The following is a 19,660-nucleotide window of genomic DNA, read 5'->3' as shown; positions in this document are numbered from 1 at the left end:
ACGTTTCAACATTTATAATATAAATGCAAGAATTTAACAAGGCCTACTCTACACAGAACCACATGATGTCCTCCTACCAGTTCATAAAAACACAGGAGGATATAGGAGAAAAATATTGGGGGGCATTAACTGATCATTTCAGAAGAACTATGAATATCTTAATACACCTACTAACATTTCGTCATCCCACTACACTGGGACATTCATCGCTGAAAGTAGAGCAGCACCAATTGCAAATATATGCTGGTGGTTTCCTTATTGTTAACAAATCCTACGAAAAGACCAAAACAATAAAGAGATTCATATAAAAAAAAAATATTGTTATGCAGCTACAACCTACACACAGTCACACACAGTCACACACACACACACACACAAACATGTCACAAATTCAGTGTGTGACATGTTCCCTTATTACAACAAGCACACACACCTTGACTTCCAATCCTGTTAACAGAAATGCTCATTGGAGCACCAAATGTGTATTAATCTTCCATAAATTTGCTGTGCGTTTTAGAAAAGGTGAGGACGATGATTTAGGGTTTTTTTTAATTGATATATAAAATAAGGCCAGCCACAAAACCTGTTATTTCAGTTTAATTATTCTTTAGTTTTATACTTGTGTGATCTTTATATAAGACCAATAATAAAAACAAACTAAAAAGAAAAAGATGTAAGCTCTCTAAAAGCAAAAAACTTCAGTTTTAGAGATTTTTTTTATGTGGACAGCTGTCTGTAACATGCTATTGGGACAGATGGAGAAACTTGTGAGGTGCGTTCAGATGATGTTTCTTGTGCCTAAACATAATTACTTTGTGTGAGTAAGGGCAGGGGTGGGCAATTACCAATTTACCAATGGGCCAAAACGGGCTATTGTTCAGAGCCTCGTGAATAAGATGAATATAGTTCAGTTTATAAAGAGATAATCTTAATTTTATGTCTTTATAAACTGCTAGTGGTCAGAGTAGATGATTTAATTATTGTTTTTCTTATTTAATTAACCAGGAAAAGTAAGACAACAAAGATTAAAGTTCCTTTTATGTTCGCGAAGGACAGCAGTCCAAAATTAGTAGCACATACACACATACACATCCAAATCCATGCACCAGTTAGATTCAAAATCCAAAATTTTAGGACAGCCCAACCCTAGGTTTGAGTCATATCATCAATTCTCCGTGCCTGACTCTGTGCAGCACGTATCATAACAGCAATTCTTCTACAAATAAAGAAGTTACTAAACTACACACAAGGCTAACACCGAAGTTTTGTGCTTGTTAGTTTTTATTTGCAATATTTGCTTAATTAATTACTTACTTAAAGCACCGACACCAGTCTTTCCCTCCTGAAGTGGCCCATAGTTCTGAGAGGGTTTTCTGAGAGACATATCAGGCATCTAGTGTGAACACAGGAAAAGCTCTGATAAAATCCAGCAATCCAATAGATAAGATGGGAGTTTTCATCATGGAGCTGTAGCCAAGAAGTCTACAGCAACTGTGTGATGCTATCATGGACCAAAATGTCTGAGGAATTTTTCCAGCTCCTTGTTTAATTCTTTCCACGAAAAATTCATATAGTCCTGAAGACCAAACTACCAATCTGTACCTAATGAAATTGTCAGAGACTTATATAGCACTCCTAGAGGGAAAAGAAACTGGGAAATAAAAATGGTCACCATAGCGCCACTATCAACAGCACCTAAATAATTCCAGGTTCTTCTTTTTCAAGTGTTGGACACAAAACATATTTACCTCATCAAATAATCTTCTACTACCAAGAGTAGAAAAACAGTTCTTTTCAAACCTTTCAATTAAAAATGTGCATTATCTCTGTAACAGACTACAGAGGAAGTTCTTCTCAAAACGCCAACCATTTAACTACCACATTTGTTTTGGTTCAGCTTGCTTCCACATGGGGGAGACATGCTCCTCCCATCTTCAACACCCCCTTTTTTTCTACTGTGTAAGGAAAGGAAAAAAAATGTAGAAATACATAAATATTTCCTCATTTTGGGAAGTCTTCTAAAAATCCAGAGCTCTGTTTTGGAGAAAACAGAAAAACACAAGCGAGACAGACAGACATCCAGAGGGGAGGAGGTGAGACAACCGAGTGAAGAGCTAATTCAAAGATAGAAATGTGACTGAAGCAAAGGAAGAGCACAGAGAAAACACATCTCTTCACTTCAGCTGTTTATCATCTCTCCTGCGTTATGGACCGATCATCTGAGACAGTATTCTGAGGGCCAAACAAGGGCAAAAAAGGAGGAGGGAGAAAAGCAGTAAAACTTGGCTGAAGTGAGGAAACAGCAATTGTGTGGGTGAGCAGAGGCGAAGAGACAGAGACGAAAGGTGGGGGAGTGGTGGAGTGAGGTGCCCTATTCCTTTACACAAAGTGAGAGGGGAAACTGGGGAAAAGAAGAAGAAGAAGACAAGGAGTGATCAAGAGAAGGGGAAGGAGGGAGAAGAGTCAGCCGGACATGGGGCTTTATGCTGTTCTCCTCATCTGTCTCTCCCAGGCTGAGCTAGGCAGAGTCTGGGCTCAAGAGCATGAAGGTAAGCCCCCTTTCTTTAACGTCAACACCCAATACAGATCTACAAACAACAGCACCATTACGACTACCTTTTTGCACAACAGACTGTCAAGTGCCACACAAAACAGCTTCTAAAAATCTCAGTTAAAGTTAATATCACACACACACACACCTGAATTTGTTGTCACTAACTATGGAAGGCTTAAAATGCTTTTTGGCACTTTTTATGGCATGTCTATGGATACGTGCATGCGTGAAGTTAACTGGTCTCGTGGTAGTTCTCACTGTCAGTCACAGGAAGCACATAAAAGATGGTGTGCGAGTCTGGATTTTTATTTTCTCTCTCTTTTCATGATGCTATTCCAAAACTTCTGTATTTCCAGTTTGGAGGGGGGAAAATAAATGTCTGGGGTTCATTTGCTTTAATAATACTGATCCTGTGAATGAGAATTTTGGATTTTAACAAATAAATATTTGAGGGTTTAAGATTCATTTCCAAAGTAAAAGATGAAAGTCAGTCAGTGAGAACAGCATCTGAGCTAGGATTTCTTAAATTTGGAAAGTTTCACAGTCTCAGACTGTGTCTCATCACCTGCTCTGTGCATTTCCTGTATATGGATCCTCTGCCATCCTATCTGTAGGTGTGTGTTGGTGCGTGTGTGCATGTATGTATTTTTGTTCTCCTTGGAGATATATTATTTTTAGCCAGCCCCCGTTCTTCCGCTGTTCCTCCTCCTCCTCCGACAATCAGCAGTGCTCTAGTTTCTCTGGCCTCTCCTGTGGTCCCAGTTCCTCTGATCAGGGGCCTAGCTCTGCAGAGGACAACCAGACATACAGAGAGACAGATCTCCTCAAATATACGGTCACACGAAGTCCAGCATAATGTCCAGGCTCATCTTTCCTACTAGCACTCCAAAACCAGTGATCCAGATCAATTTATTAGAGTCTCCCTCGTAAAGATGGATTCATATTTGGGCCCTGTAAACTCAGACGTTTTTAGATTAGTGTTCTGTTTCAACAGAAAGTAGAACAGCTCTATACTAAAAAGGAAGTGCTGGAAGCTTGGTAATTAAATGACTACACGCTCAATGACTTATCCAAAGGAACGCCTGACTGCAGATGATGCCAAATCTTTATTGATCCCCCAGGGATCAATAAAGTATTCTGATTCTGATTCTGATCTCTTTTACAGAGCAGATAATAATACAGCAGAGTTAGGTAAAAAGACTACATGGCTGTCCCAACTTTCTCAAAGGTCAGGACCATCAAGACTGTTTACACATCTGCAAATTTCAGTGTAAATTTCACAGAAGTTAAACACCACATAAAAGATATGTGTGGATTTTATTAATGCTGATATATCCATGTACGTGTTGCTTTTATAAGCAGGATATCATCATATTATATCAAATCTGTCTGAAAAATACCAGGAAAATACCTGTGCTAATGAGTTTGTGCAAAAGCAGGCAACACTGTAACTATGAGTCTATAAAGATGCTAGTTGCTAACGTGCAGTAACAGTGCTAACAGTATTTAGCAGTCAGTATCCTTAGCATGTTAGCATGCTAACTTTTGCCATTTAATCTTAAATACAAACAACATGTGGCCCAGGTATCTGGGCTAAAAGCACTAGATGAGAAGCCCAAGTTTATTCACTAATCATCTTCATGTTAGCTGAACCAAATTTCCACAACAACCAATCCAACTAGAACCTAATGGAAGAAGCACAGTATAGGTTTCTGGCACAACCACCTACGTTCAAGGTGGAGAGGAAAAGGTCTGACTTTATGGTCTTGATGGCTTTGATGATGCTGATAAAGGTCAAAAGCTAAAACACGTCAGTCAAACAATAATGCAGTGTCAGAGCTTAAAAGTCTTAAGGCAACAGGGAGTTTTTTGCTTAAAAATGCCTTTGCTGCAAGACCTCTGTTGGTCAACAAATGACAGCAACCTATGTTTCGTATGCACAGTCGTGCACTTCTAAAGTTGTGCGATAACCACCTTGGCTTGAAATCTAAACTATAATCACAAGGATCTTTAATGACAAAGTAGCTTTAATTTATATGTATGTACAAGTAACCACTATAAGGGACTGGATCTGTGTTACCTCTATAGTTTCCATTTGTAGTCCAAGTTCCTAATGACCAATCATGTTTGAGCAGATTCTGGTTGTGTACAGGCAGACAATCTGCACGAAGAGCCAAACAGACATTAGCCAAAGGGTAGTTTTTTTAAACCTGACGATTTTTTAGCTTTTTCTTAGCTGAAAAAGCTTTTCTGCATAACAAACAGTGAATAGAAGACGGAGGACAAAGTCTTGGCCTGGACATCGCCTGAACACTCCGGAAACCTCCAAAAATTGGCAATGGACTCCAGAAGCGAGGGTTACCAGATGTTCCACTTTATATGGGAATGCACAGCATATTTGTCCCTTGTTCCGCCGTTCCACATACTGAGATGATGTCTCGCATTTTGATTGGAACTAGTTTACAAAAGTGAACACATGTGGGTCTCACAAGAAACACATGGTTCAAAAAGAGATTCGCTGACCTACTGCAACCCAAAGATCAGTAGGCGGGAGAAGAGCAGCTGAAATAATATTTAAAGTTTTTAACAGTATTTACAACAGAAAAAGGGAATGCACAGATATATAAAGACTATAAATATACATTGTGGCTTTCATTTATATTAATAATAAGTTGTGGAAAATTGCTTTCAAATACAAAACAGCATTTTCCAATAGATGGTCATTGCTAAATCATTAATTTAAACTTTTGTGTATTTATTAAGTTAGACGTTAAAACGTGAGACTACCTCTAGCCCCATGTGGTTAACATTTGCCTCATGTAGATGGATTTGCACTATTAAGAGTTTTTTAAACAATGTGGCATCTATACAAGACTATTTTGATTTTAATCTGATCGGCTGCACTTATCATTTCAAGGGGCAGAACATTATTTTCCTCTGAAGTCATTTCTTGGTTGCTACTGCACATTTCTTACTAAGGTAATCTCAGATTTATGACAATAAATATTAAAGCACTAAATAAACAGTTAACTACAACTGGCCAAGCACATCTGCAAACTCAAATCATATGTCATCTGGACTGAAAATGAAAGATCTGTTCAAAAACATAAACAACTGATCCTTGTCAATTTGTGCACATTAATCTAAACACCACATTTTTCTATTTATTTTCAGGTCTTTATCATTCCAGCTGCTAGTGTTTGCGATTGTGTGTTATGGTTACTGCTGTTCTGAGGATAAGGTGCCAAATAGGTCCTCCCACGCTACTAGCTCCAGGCTGGTTTTAACACAGATCACCCTTTTAAAATCCAAAATAATAAAACCACTGCACTGAACTATACTGAGTCGACAAGCGATGACCTCGTCTTGTGATTATTGTTCCCTAATCCCTGTCCTGACAAAGCACGTAATACTGTGTCTCATTTCCACCACTAGAAAAGAGTGATAGGGTCAAGACTTTGATTGTATCTTGAGATTTAATCTGCTCTCGTGTGCTGTGTTTGGACAGTGCACAATAGTTCACTCTCTTCAGTGTGTCTGCCTCTGGAGCAAAGATGTTGGCCTTTTGTTCTCTGTTGATGGGCCTGCAGATAATTCTCTTTCCCCTTCATTGACCAAGTACATGCCCTCGATGTATTCCCGCCTGTACTCAAACTTCAAAGTGTTGCACATTTACCCAGGAAAATATTGTTTTCAGAAGAAATGTATTTTTCGCCCATGGACTTGATCCATCTGAGCAGACTGAAAGGCCATTTAGCTTTTGTCTCAGTTTAGGAACGTGGCTCTGGTTTTTGTAGAGCCTTCAAAAAATACTTTCATACAGAAGAAAATATACCCTGTTGTGTTTCTTAGATATCTGTCTTTGACAACAGATAATGAGGTAAATTATAAGGATAAGTAAAAGGTTTGTGTGTTTATATTGTTATTATATTACAGCTTTGCATTTTCATACTTATAAAGGAAAAAAATAGAGCAAAAAATGAGAGAAATGGAAATAGGAGTGTGTAACATGGTACTGGCATGAATGAATACAATCCATGTATCAACAGAGCAATGTATATGGTTCATCAGGCTGTGTCCTAGTTTGACAACACCCACTAGATTTGTGGTGGTTGCTGCAATGCAGACACATGTGAAGGTACAGTGGACACCGCTGCCATGCAGGTGCCATCTCCTCAAAATAGCGAGCATTTGTTAAGGGATTTAATGTTTCTTAATCAAGTCAACAGACTTGGCACAGAAATAAGGATTTTCTGCTGTTGGATATGTGAGGTTGGCTAAAAAAAAGCAGAAAATCTGACATCCTGCAGATGCATAGATGTAAATTCAAAGGACTGTCAGAATGTGTTTCATGCCTTTGATTTTATTTAGCAGCAACATCAGAGGGCATTTTTGCAGTGAAGCCACTGACTATTCACCCGTACATCTGTCACACATCATATCTGTCGCGTCAACAATTAGACCATTCATCAGCATAGGTTTTGGGTTTTTTTTTTTGCACCAGTTTGCACATTCCCAGTGCAGGGTCCACACGCACATGTGTCTGCCAGACATGATGCTACTGAGGCCTGTCTTAAGTCCAGGTCCTTATGCAAAGCCCAGCACACTTTTGATGTTGAAGTTCATCCAGCCCCACATGCAGACAGTTAGATAAGGTTAATGATGTTTCAGGAAAGAAAATGTGAACACTTGGAAGATCTGTAAAGCAAATCTCAAAGTGACCTATTGTAAGGGTGGCAGGAAAAATCTAAGTATAGTCATGGTCTATTAGACTGTAGCCTAAACTGCGCTAACTTGTGTGCAGCCCCTGAACTCCCCTTTTCAGTTTTCCTGCTCCTCAAAGCTCCTCCTCATTGTTTAACTCTGCTGTTTGAAGCCTCCTCCGCTGTTTAGTGATGATGATGATAAGTGCCAATCTGACCCAGTTAGAAGCTTTTTGTTCTGCAGCAGTGAAATTAGCTTCCACCGCACCATAATCAAACAAGATTCCTCATTAGCACAATCTCCCCCGAGTGTGTAATAACCTCTCTTTTTCACTTGTCCTATTTTGTCCCTTAAGACTTTTTAATTTAATATCATTCTTACTTTAGAAAAATTAACATTTTATATATATTTATTTTATGCACTCTCTGTTTGTGTGGTATCAGGTATAACTTTGCGGAGTGCATGTTTTTTGAATCAGCGAAACAATCAAAATACAGGCAGTTAATGTTGGGCTTTAAAACCGGACAGGAACCTTTTGATGTTGAAGCCACAAATTTCTAATTTTATTTTATTTTTATAAAACTAAGTTTAACTATATTAGGTGCACAAAAACTATAAGGTCATAGCCACCGTGACACGTTGGCTTGTGAAGTCCCATTATGAAGCCTCAACCTGAGTTGTACGCCAAGGCGCTAGATAATCCTTCTTTCTGACAAATTTTATTTTATTTTATTTTATTTTATTTTATTTTATTTTATTTTATTTTATTCAGTATGACACAAAATGAGCGACTGAGCCCATAAACTCATCAGCAAAGTGTTTACAGAGGCCTGGGACGAGGGCCACTTTCTCTTCTTTTGCAACCACATGTATTTCCCCCTGGTGATCGTTAAAAAGAATGCAGTTTTAAGATACATTAAGACCCAGGAACTACATCCATCTTTTTCAGTCTTTATGATTAGGTGTGAGTTAGTCATAAATATTCATTGTAGTTTTTGTATTAATATATAGTCTATATGTCTATATAAAAGATGGAAAGCAATGTCAACGCAGAAGTGCCTTAAAGCAGCTCCCCTCTCCCCCAGCAGAGATTGACTCCACTGGTCACAACACGAAGTCTGATTGTATAGATGACTGTGAAAAAATTACTAGTAAAACTACTAATAGTTAATTTACCGCCTGTGTTAAGAAACTGGAAGGTTACAAAGCTATGCCTATGCAGCAGCGATTTGCTTTCCTGCCAATCTCACTTTCAAGCACGTTAGCAAGTCCAGCCTTTGATCTTAGGTCATCTTAGGATCACAGTCAAAGTTTTCAGTTCATACCAGAGCTGCAGGATGGGGTCATGGTTGGGGGTTTGTGCAGTTCTTCAACAACAAACGGTGAAAAACATTTTCTACAGGCCTATTTTTTTGTACACAGGCCTTTCATGTTAGATGAGACAGGGGAGGAATACAAACTACTGCTAAATTTATAATCTGGCATTAACATTTTAATCATAACAAACTGTCAATCCAATAAAACAGCTCCAGACTGAAGGGGGGGGGGGGGGGGTTATCCACATAATTTTGGCCATAACTTCGAGACGGGGTTCATCTTTCTCACACTGAAGGGAATGTTCATAACATGCTGTTAATTAATAGCTCAGTTCAGTGAACTAACAGCTCAGAACCAGACAGCAAAGGGAATTTAATCCCTCTGTTTCAGAGGGAATAATGAGCTCTTAACCCTGTTGAACTATCAGTGAGTTCTGCTGATTTTGCAACTGCCAACTAAAAATGTGGACAGTGAGTCATAGATCGGTTGAAAAAAACATAAACAGCCATCTATGATCTGTTAAGCAGATGTCACGAAAGCCCACACAAATGTAGGTGGTCAGTAGAGATGTGAGTGCTCTAAAAAGATGCACACACAGACAAACCCCCACAATCCTTTTGTACATACACAGGGATTATTTGAACAAAGAACAATGTTGGCACCACATGATTAAAAAGGAATCATGCCCCTATTTCTGCATGACAGATGTATACAAAATCTACGGTGTTGTTTGTGCTGATCTTATTTCTGTCTCTGTGTGAGTTATTGCTCCGTGACCTCTAAACATGGATTTAATTTTCTTTAGATATGTATGCCTGTTAATGATCCAGATTATGGTAACCAATAAAGAACAGATGTGACCACAGAGTTTAAAGTCAAAGTCATTATAATGTCTATAAAAACTACATTTTACAAGACAGTTTTCACACATTTTGAGAGATAATTACATTATCTTGTTTTTCCTCAAAGTAATTGTGATTTAGTAAGCAAGTCTGTGGCTTTTTGTTTGTTGAACTCTTATGTCTCAAATTGATGGTTAACAACAGGTGAGAGATTATGTGGTGAGAGTATTTATTCATGGATTAAATCCTCAAGAAGTACATCATCGTGAATGAATCTGCATGTATGTGTGTGCTGCTGCTTGTGTTGTTCTAGATGCATGGAGTGGAACTGCTTTGGAAGATCTGTCCAGTTTTCACAGAACCAGGAGAGACCAGCAGACCCCACACAAACACAGGGAAGCCCGCAGCTCACAGGCTGAAGGAGGAGGAGGAGTTGATATCAGTCCCCTGCCTGACAACATGACTCGCATAGTGGTGAGATGCAATGACTGATTCATGGCTAAGACCTTAGATTACAATAGTGACAGTAGGAAAATCAACTATTTTAATATGGCCTAAATTCTGTTCATAGAAATGACGCTCCCATTGCTCTTTTACTTACAACACATACAGTAAATATCAAGTTTAATGTAAGCTCTAAAATAATGACATCATGCCTATGCTTGAAGCTAAAGCTACACAGTGTATAGCTGTTCCTTAAGCTTTCAATCTCTCTAATGGCCAGCAGGGGGCATCTGCTCTGGTTGTGGTCCAGCTAGATGGCCATGAGAAAGTGAGCTTCATATCAGTCGATTTCATACCAAAGTAAACACTTTCCTAATGTCTTTACTGTCTTAATTGTTTATCTTATTCTTATTGTATTCCAGTGTTCTCTAACTTTGCACTGTCCACTTTCTGCTGTAACAAAACAAATTTCCCCCGTCTGGGACTAATAAAGGTTATCTTATCTTTTCTTAGATGGCCAACTCTTTTTCAATTGAGAATAATGTTCATTTAGAAAATTATGGTCCTATTTAGAATAAAACAGATGTTTTTGTGTTGGCAAACCTTTTGTAAGACTGCGATGGCCAAAACCGCCAACAGTTTCTTATAGAGCCACTTTCAGCTGTCATAACTCTAAGTTGGTATGAGGTTTCCTGTTGAGCAGATATGCTGTGTTTGGTTTTTTGCAAACATGGCACTGTGCATAATAACCAAACATCTTCAATTTGGTTTTATGTTTCCAACGGGCACTTAGGATTGCAACTGTGCAAACCTTAGCATGCTGTTATGTTCTTTCTAGAGAGAAGAGCAGTCCAAACAACCCATATTATTCAGCCATTTTCTAACTGTACTGTCTTGAACTTTAAAAGTTCTACAGAGGAACTGTCTACAGAGTCAGTTTTGTTGCTAAGTTTGTATGTTGAGACTGCATGTGGCTTCAGAATGTGCTGTTTGTATTGTATTATCTAACTCTGCTAAAATTATGCTAAAATTAGCCTAAACTGCATAATACTTCCTTATGGAGGGCTCATTGTTGTAGAAAACTGTACAGCCACAGAGCTACAACCAGTAAGAGCATGAGAAAAACTGCCCCAAAAACTGTGACCAGTGAGAATGAGGTCAACACAGCTGTGCAAGTCATTGTCAGCTGAATTACAGAAATGAGAATTCTTATATTTATTGGTTCTGCAAGAAAAAGGGCATTAATAGCTGCCAACTTAAAATGACATTAGCCTGAGGGATAAATATCCCCTACTTATTTTAGGAAAACTAAACCATCCATTACACCAAAGCCAAAGAATCTTTAGTGTCAATCAATATAGTGATGTTTACATGGTTATTATAATCTTTAAACCAAGAAACAAGTTACTTTCACGAACGCTGCAGAATTAACCTAACCATAGGCTGGGGTATCACAGGTTGGTATGCTGACCCCTAACAACATTTTAACCTTTAATATAGCTCATTGTTATCTGTGTATGACAATATGAAGAGATAAATGTGAGGCAAACTCTAACTGTAAATGGCTTTGGTAATGATATTGTGCTGACAAGTCAAGTAGCTACTGCCAAGCCAGAAAAAATAAAGTTTAGTCAAAGGTAAAGCCTGTAGCACATCACTGTCCTGTGCCATTTTCCAGTCATTATTTTAGAAGTGTGTGTCTGCGTGTGTGTGTTTTTAGTGCATGGGATGAGGTTTTATGAGTGTCTTACCTCCTAGACTCATCTTTCACTTCAATCAGCCTCAGTAAAAATTAGCCCAAATAAATTGTGTTCTACGTTTTTTTCTTCCTCTCCCTACAATTCAAATTGAAAACAGACCACATACTTGTGTTGCCAGCTTACAGTGTTTGTTTAAGCATGGCTGCGCACGAGTATGTGCATGTGTGTGTGACTCACTTGGATTGGATCACAAGTAACCTTGTTATAATGCTGTTGCTGCTGCTGCTGCTTTTTTAGGGGGAGGCCTGATCCCAATTTCCAAAACCCTCCATCTCCTGTCCAATCAGAGTCACTTCAATAAGTCAGTCAGCTGTGAGGGAAAATAAATGATTATTCTCCTCACCTAGAATCCCCCTAGAAAATACAGGCTGGTGTCAGGCAGTGGAGATGGAAGAAAAAAGTGGGTCACTTGCTGTAAGTGGAGCAGCCGGAGCTGCATTTAACTGCTCCACTTTCTGAGCCCATACTAAACCCCAGAACCATTGCTCTCTGTCACCTTCAACTATGCTATACATTAATAATGCCATCAAGACTGGAGATCTGTATGAAGACACAAGTGCTTGTTGTCAAAGCCAATGTGTAAACAGCTCCATCAAGTGGCACTATGTGAGAAGGACTGAAGGGAAAAATCCCTGCATGACTCACTGAGTTTTATCCCAGTTGTTTTTTCAAAATAAGACATTTTTGCTTTTTTCACATTATTTTTGAGCTGATCGACTAAATAGTGTTTTTTTTTTCACTTCACACTTACACTAACCTAAATATTTTTCACAAAAAAGAGGAAAAAAGGTAAGACTGTACTTTCATCTAATACCAGTAATAATACCTGTAATACCTGTACTACAATATGGTGCAGCGAATAATTATAAGCTTTATTTAACTAAGTAAGCCATTAAGAGCAGAGGAAATAGAGTAGCTTAAAACATATATATCAAAATGTAAACACTGGAAAATCTCAACAAACCAACTCACAAAATGCTGCCTCCTGTTGGTGAAAGTCAAGTTCTGAAGAAGGTAATTTAAAAAAAAGTACCTTGTACAAACACAAATGTAAGAAATCTGTTTAGAACGATGATAAATGTTTTGATTAGCTATTAGAAACTGGTACAATAGGATGCAAAAATCCCCCAAATGTTCATAAAGATGAGTTCTCTTTGATAAGATTTCTTCTCAGAGATATGTAAAAGGGTAAGATGTTCTATTTTTTTCATTTGTTATTATTATATGGAAATGCACGTAGCAATCCTTTAGACTACTAGTTTAAGATGTACATAAAACAAGATTGAAAACTATGCATCTTTATTTTGGAGTGGCTAGAGCTACCCAAAATGTATACATTTTGAATTATCCAGTCCTGTAGTAAGTCATTGATTTCAATATAAATCAGTCTATTTCATACAGAGACCTACTCTAAACTACCTCACCATGATTAATGTATTCAGGAAACTTGTCTAATGAGTGACCTCTTTCTCTCAGGAGGACTCCCAGAAGTACTACAGATGGCAGAGTTTTGGTCCAACAGACACACAGACTGCAAGCTTGTGGGTGGATATGGACAACCTGCACAAAAACCAAGTCAGAATTCACGGCATACTGTCCAACGCGCATCGACAGGCAGCGGTGAGATGAGCGTTCGCACATTCAAGCACTAATGTCTGATTTACAGACAGATTTAACCACATCTGACATGTCTTCTTATTCACAGAGAGTGGCACTCTCCTTTGATTTCCCCTTCTATGGGCACTACTTGAGACAAATTATTATAGCAACTGGAGGTAGGTCACATGCTTCAGTTTAAAGATGTGCTGTTCGACCATGAGGTAGAGGTGTTTTTAAAATCTTTAACAGTTCACTTCTCTTAATGTTTCTCTTCAGGTTTCATCTACATGGGTGAAATAACTCACAGAATGCTAACCGCCACCCAGTATGTCGCTCCCCTCATGGCCAATTTTGACCCTAGCTTTACTAAAAATTCAACAGTGAGGTACTCGGATAATGGTAGGTAAAGGTTCCTCTATGAAGTCTCTAGAGTTTGGGAGCTCCTGGGTATCTCTGACTGGCCTTTGTATACTGCTTTGCCCAGGAAATTTATTTGTCGTGCAGTGGGACAAAGTGCGGTTAAAGGACCGAGAGGCAGCGGGGCCTTTTACTTTCCAGGCAGCGCTCCACAAAAATGGAACAATTGTTTTCAACTACAAAGATGTAAGTTATGTATTTTTAATCAGATGTAGCAAAAAATATAATTCCACCACTTCAATATTTTGTAAAAAACACAGCTCAGCTTGAATGTCAGGTTTACCAGTGTCAAAACAAACTTCTGTTCTTTTTTGAGATCCCATTGCCAGTGGAGGAAATAAATTCTACTGAGCATCCGCTGAAAGTTGGACTATCTGACGCTTTCATGGGACACCTCCCTACATCACTGCTGTCAGGTCAGCTCCTTTAAAATAAAAAAGAGATGCTTCCTCTACTGTTAATTTAAAGTAATTATTCATATTTTAGTAAATTATTAAGCCAGTTAAGGCAGAGGAGTAAAAGCAGAAATTAAATACTTTCCATTACAAGTAGTTCAATTTGAACAGGAGTTAGTCCCCTCTCAGAAACATGGAGAACAGACTTCATTTTAAGTTTTCACATGAGACTTAATACAGAAGAAAGGCTGACATTCAATTTTTGTCTTGATAGAAGCAAAGCGGCGTACTATCTATGAGTATCATCGTGTTGCCATTGACACCACAAAGATTGTGAGCGGATCAGCTTTTGAGTTCACACCTCTGCCCAGTAAGTTCTGTTTCAAACTAGTTTTTGTTCGACAGCCTAGCCTCATTACTCACCCCGTAACTGCGTAATGATGCGATTCCCGTTCCCCAGCTTGTCTTCAACACACATCCTGTGATCTCTGCCTAACATCCAACTTGACAAGCAGCTGTGGCTGGTGCAACACACTTCAACGGTAAGACAAAGTTCAATTCGTGATGTTATGAGACTCTCGCCTTTTCTCACTTTGCTTTTCATTTCTAGATGTTCTGATGGTATAGACCGACATAGACAAGAGTGGCTGGATTACAACTGCCCTGAAGAGGTGAGACTCATTACCATATTACACAAGAGAGAGATGAGCAGCTTTGTTACTGATTCCTGAGTCATTCTTTTCGGCATTCACTCAGGCTAAAGGCATGTGTGAGGACTACAACACAGTTCTACCTGAAGCAACTATGAGCTCCTTTAATCACTCCTCTCCAGGTCCAACCGTTTCAGTGCTTGAAGAACAGCCTGTTACTAGGGGTGAGTTGGAAAATACAGTGCTGGTATTTCAGCAAAAACTCAGTCCCACAACTGGTGAAGGATTAATGAAGGAATATTTAATTGTTTATTTTTTGGGGGATCATGCAAAATGTGACCCTTTGTGAATAGATTAAGGAGAAGCAGAATTACTAGTAGCTCTCTGACTTCTGAGCATTACAGAATTAAAGCTGAATTTCCATAGAGAGCATAAGCATTCAGGTACCAGCTGCACGACTCAATATAAACAGTAGATAGCCCCTAAATCTGTGTCAGATTTAAACTTGTACATCTTTGCAAACATTTTCAGAATGTAAAAAATAACAATAACAGAAAGCTTATCATAAAGCTAGTCTCACTATAAAATTATGACTAATAATTGCTGAACTTATCTATGTATTTATATATGAGATTTTGTGTAGATCTTTTCAAAGACATGTTTATGTAAAATCAAATGTACCTAAGCAAATAGGAGTGCCTTCTGTTGCATTGGCAGGGACACTTTTTATGAATAACTAAATTTTCACTTTTGACAGTAATAATCAGAAGAAACCATTAGAAGTGTGTGAGCAGAAGCTATGATTTCCAAAGCTTGTAATCTAACCAGGGGTAGGCCCCAGGGATCAATCCTAGGTCCACAATTTATTCATTCAATATGTTCAAAAATTTTAAGTTCATCTATATGTTTCTACTTATTTATTTGTATAAATTCTGCTAATTAAGAACCCACTGATTTTAAATCTCATGTGTTCTATTATCATAGTTAAATAAAGATTATGTAAGTGTCAAACTCAACTTTAATAAAGTCCAACAGTAAAGTAGTCAAATATTTGTTTTTCCATGTGGACTTTGGGAAGAGACTGATGATTGTTTTTTAATGTTTTTCTGTTGATTTTCTGTGTATACAGATTTTGGGGAGATTTACTGTAAATACAAACAAGTGAACATGAATTTCTTTTTTTTTTTTTTTAATTTGAAAACGAAAATTGTCCCCACTTAGTTTTAGGAAGTTGGCCACAGAGTTTTCCAAAGTAAAGTCCATAGTTAGCTACCTAGGCATTTCTATATTTAGAAATGCTTTAACAGGAGCAACAATCTTCCTTCCTTTCAGATATACAGACGAGCCCTCCAAACAACGGGATGACAGAGAACACGGCCATCATCGCAGGCGTTGTGGCTGCTCTAGTTCTGCTTGTAGCTCTCACCTTACTGGCTGTTTACTACATCAACACACATCCCACAGTGGCTCCACCATTCTACCTCATGCAGGTCAGAAAAACAACATCCAGCTCTCATTCCCTCTGCAGTAGGGATGGTCACAGACTTTAATTTTCTTTTAAAATATAGAGGACCTTTTCTTGTCTTAAAATATATGTTTTCCCTTAATTTCACTTTGACCTGGTGGGCTGTAATATACTGCTATGGTCAGATGGTGGTGGTAAAGTTGTTTTAAGCCACTGTTGAAATACATCATTGATGCTGGTATTAAAAGGAATGTAGATTTAAGGCACTTCTGCATTGGCTTCCCTTTTAAACCTGGAAGTTATGTCCATCTTTTATAATGTCTACATAACTACCAGACTTCAGACAGGTGAAACGTGTAAGCATGCATACTCTGTCACTGGGTGACCAGTTTATTTCACAGGTCAATGAAATGACAGATTCACCTGATGAATGAGAAGTGGGTGATGTTCATGTGTCTGCAAAAAGACTTGCAGAAGTCTGTGACAAAACAGCCCTGAACACTGGAAACACTCTCCTGATGATCTTTAAGCTCCAATGGGCCAATGAGCTTGTGGCTTCACAGTAAAACGTAACTTGTAATCGGAAGGTTGCCGGTTCGAGCCCCGGCTTGGACAGTCTCGGTCGTTGTGTCCTTGGGCAAGACACTTCACCCGTTGCCTACTGGTGGTGGTCAGAGGGCCCGGTGGCGCCAGTGTCCGGCAGCCTCGCCTCTGTCAGTGCGCCCCAGGGTGGCTGTGGCTACAATGTAGCTTGCCATCACCAGTGTGTGAATGGGTGGATGACTGGATATGTAAAGCGTTTTGGGGTCCTTAGGGACTAGTAAAGCGCTATATAAATACAGGCCATTTACCATATATTTACCATTTAAAACCCACTCTTGACTTGAAAACACTCACCTTTAAAATTCATAAAAGCACTTGCAGTAAAGTTTAGGGGATTTATGGATGTGCAATAGGCACATCCCAGTGGCTACATTCATCTTTTATGCCGTCTATGGTTGAAGCCTGCATCTTCCCATTTGCCTGCTAGGTGGTCTTTACCTACTACTGTTTCTCTGTCTGCAGCGACGCACCAATAACTACTGGCCCTCTATGAAGTTCCGCAATCAGGGCTGTCACTCCAGTTATGCTGAAGTCGAGCTCGGGGGCCATGAAAAGGAAGGCTTCATTGAAGCTGAGCACTGCTGCTAAGGGTCTAGGACTTGCAGGACTCAATCAGTGGAAGAGAGGACACCATCTTGAGGAAAACTGCGGTACTACAGGAGGATGAATATGGACATTCAGGCTGACCATCAACACAAGATGTCCTTACTCCAACCTTTGAGGCTGGACAGTGTTTACTGTAACTGCTCTTGTAGCTCTTGCCAGCTTTCTCTGTGTCTTTTGCTGTTTGCCATCACACAGAGGATTAGCCATATTATCTAAGGGTTGGAGGGTTTGAGAGGAAGATGGCAGTACAGAAATGATGAGATGCAAATGTCCAAAAGCCAATGATGCAAGGGCCTGTCAGGGAATGAATTAAACTAGCCTTCATACTGCAAATCAATGTACCACTCAACTTTACTCTGTGTTTTTTGTTTTTATCCATTTTATGGAGTCACTTTTGTTTCATGAAACTTCTACGCGAGCAACGATGAGTTCATAAAATGTTATATCTATGTGGATATTTAGCTTTATAGCTGATAGTGATTATAAGGACGTATGTTGTTTGGATGAATTTTAGAGACGTGTTATGAGGGTTTTCTTTGAACCTTTCTGTTTAAATGTCTTCTAATAAAAGCTGGTGACGAGTCTGGATTTTGATCTCAAGGTCATAGTCTGGTGAGTGACTAACATCTATTTAGATGGTTTTCAATTTTTATAACTAAATGAATGAGCCTTAAAATATAAGGAAACAGCATTAAAGATACTATTAGAGAAATACCTTATGTGGGCATTAATACTTCATGTGCATCTAATTTTTAAAAATAAATTTACATTATAGCTTAAGCACTGCTGTGATAACAACTCAAAATGACTGCATGTATGGAATTCATTTTTTATGCAAATTTATTTGACAGCAAATGCATCTGTCTCGCCCTGAGACAGCTAGGATGGATGGAAATTTATCTCCTTCCTTGCTGAAGTCCCATGATAGGTTAAAAATTGCAAAAATGTAAGGTATTTAGGGCTGTGCACAGCATTGCCACAGGATGGCGCCATAACACAACACGAAATTCCACATGACAAGCGCAGCCACGGTGATCATTTGTTATATTGAGCTTAAAGATCAAGGTGTGTACCGAGCAGAGACAGATATTCCGATAGTTTTGCTAACATACAGGCATATTAACCGCTTGCAACGTCTATAAATACTTGTAAACTTTGCAGATTAATAAGAAAAGAGATTTTCCACACAACTAATGGTGACAAAATCAAAAAGTAAAGTAAAAGTACACATTGGGACATGTAATTAATTTAGTGGTAAAACCCTCTGAAGAATTTCTTTTAGATAAGGTGGAATATAGTATTTTAAGACGCGGTGGGAAACATAAAAGCGACAAAAAGACATACGGCTACTCGTAGAGATTATGTTCGTTAAGTAAGGAATAAACTTCATATATCGCTAGGCAATCGGTGAAGTTTTCTATTACATTTATTTATACGAACGCAACGACAAAAAGTCACCAAGGAAAGAAAAGAGGGGGCACCCGGATTTGAACCGGGGACCTCTTGATCTGCAGTCAAATGCTCTACCACTGAGCTATACCCCCGATGCACGAAATAGGCCAGTTTTGGCTATATGAATATACCACATGTTCAGTACTGACACGCTGAATATACTATATAGTTGTTTCTTGCATTTACTCATAAATCCCAACATATATTATAATACACAGGTTTGTTTAGTCCGAAGCTTTCCGCTAACTTAACAATGTAAACAAAATGGCAGACCTGGTTGTAATCGAGCTTGTTTCCAGCAGAGGGCGTCAAATAAACAAAGTCGAACCGCAGTACAGTATATTATCATGTCCCCACGTAGCAGTTGGTGATATCTATTTATCATTCACGTCATCAATAGCATGGAAAATTCTTTGTTTTCTTTACTGGTTAAATTTTTGTGTTAGTGCTGTGTATGGGTTTTTTTTTTTAAATAAAAAGTTGTAACCCTGTTGTTGTATAAATGTAGATATTTAGAGCTTACCGCGATAAATTTATGTTTAGAGTCGACCTTATTTATTTAAAAGCGTTATTACAGTACATTTGGATTAGTCTATGTTGTTACTCCTTTTAAGGTTATCAACCTCACTTCTCCTCAACGCTGCTGATGCTGCCTTCAAGGCATGCGAAAACCCTGTAATTTACAAAACATATTTGGACAAGCTAAAGAGGCCGCTGAATGATGCGCAATGGTTTCGTTTGTTTTGTTGTTAATTCATTTTAAGTTACTAAAAATATCATATAGAATCACATTTGACGACCATCTCGTATTAATTACTTAAACACCAGAAGTAAAATTGCTATGTCCGACGA

At 38.6% G+C, this 19,660-nt stretch overlaps 1 protein-coding gene and 1 non-coding gene across 3 annotated transcripts; one reads left to right on the top strand and one right to left on the bottom strand.

The window, feature by feature from the left end:
• The first annotated feature begins 1,994 nt into the window (after positions 1–1,994).
• On the top strand, positions 1,995–17,944 carry LOC101487856 (plexin domain-containing protein 1). 2 transcript variants are annotated; one of them, XM_076887681.1, is made up of 13 exons: positions 1,995–2,549; positions 9,731–9,891; positions 13,098–13,241; positions 13,327–13,396; positions 13,497–13,619; positions 13,705–13,823; positions 13,954–14,053; positions 14,310–14,402; positions 14,493–14,574; positions 14,643–14,703; positions 14,789–14,906; positions 16,015–16,172; positions 17,213–17,944. In XM_076887681.1, the coding sequence occupies exons 1-13, from the start codon at positions 2,474–2,476 to the stop codon at positions 17,336–17,338; spliced, it is 1,431 nt and encodes a 476-aa protein (XP_076743796.1). In that variant the 5' UTR covers positions 1,995–2,473; the 3' UTR covers positions 17,339–17,944. The 2 variants fall into 2 exon arrangements, with proteins under 2 accessions (XP_076743796.1, XP_004556820.2); XM_004556763.2 differs by having other exon boundaries at positions 1,996–2,549; positions 14,307–14,402.
• An 884-nt stretch (positions 17,945–18,828) lies between these two features.
• Positions 18,829–18,900, bottom strand: trnac-gca (transfer RNA cysteine (anticodon GCA)). Its single transcript has one exon. It is a non-coding gene; the product is annotated as a tRNA-Cys (tRNA).
• Between the last annotated feature and the right edge of the window lie 760 nt (positions 18,901–19,660).

This window comes from Maylandia zebra, linkage group LG8 (genome assembly GCF_041146795.1).
Source record: "Maylandia zebra isolate NMK-2024a linkage group LG8, Mzebra_GT3a, whole genome shotgun sequence".
NCBI classification, from domain to species: Eukaryota; Metazoa; Chordata; class Actinopteri; order Cichliformes; family Cichlidae; genus Maylandia; species Maylandia zebra.
The sequence above is the reverse complement of the archived record's forward strand: the minus strand, read 5'-3'. Positions and strand labels throughout refer to the sequence as shown.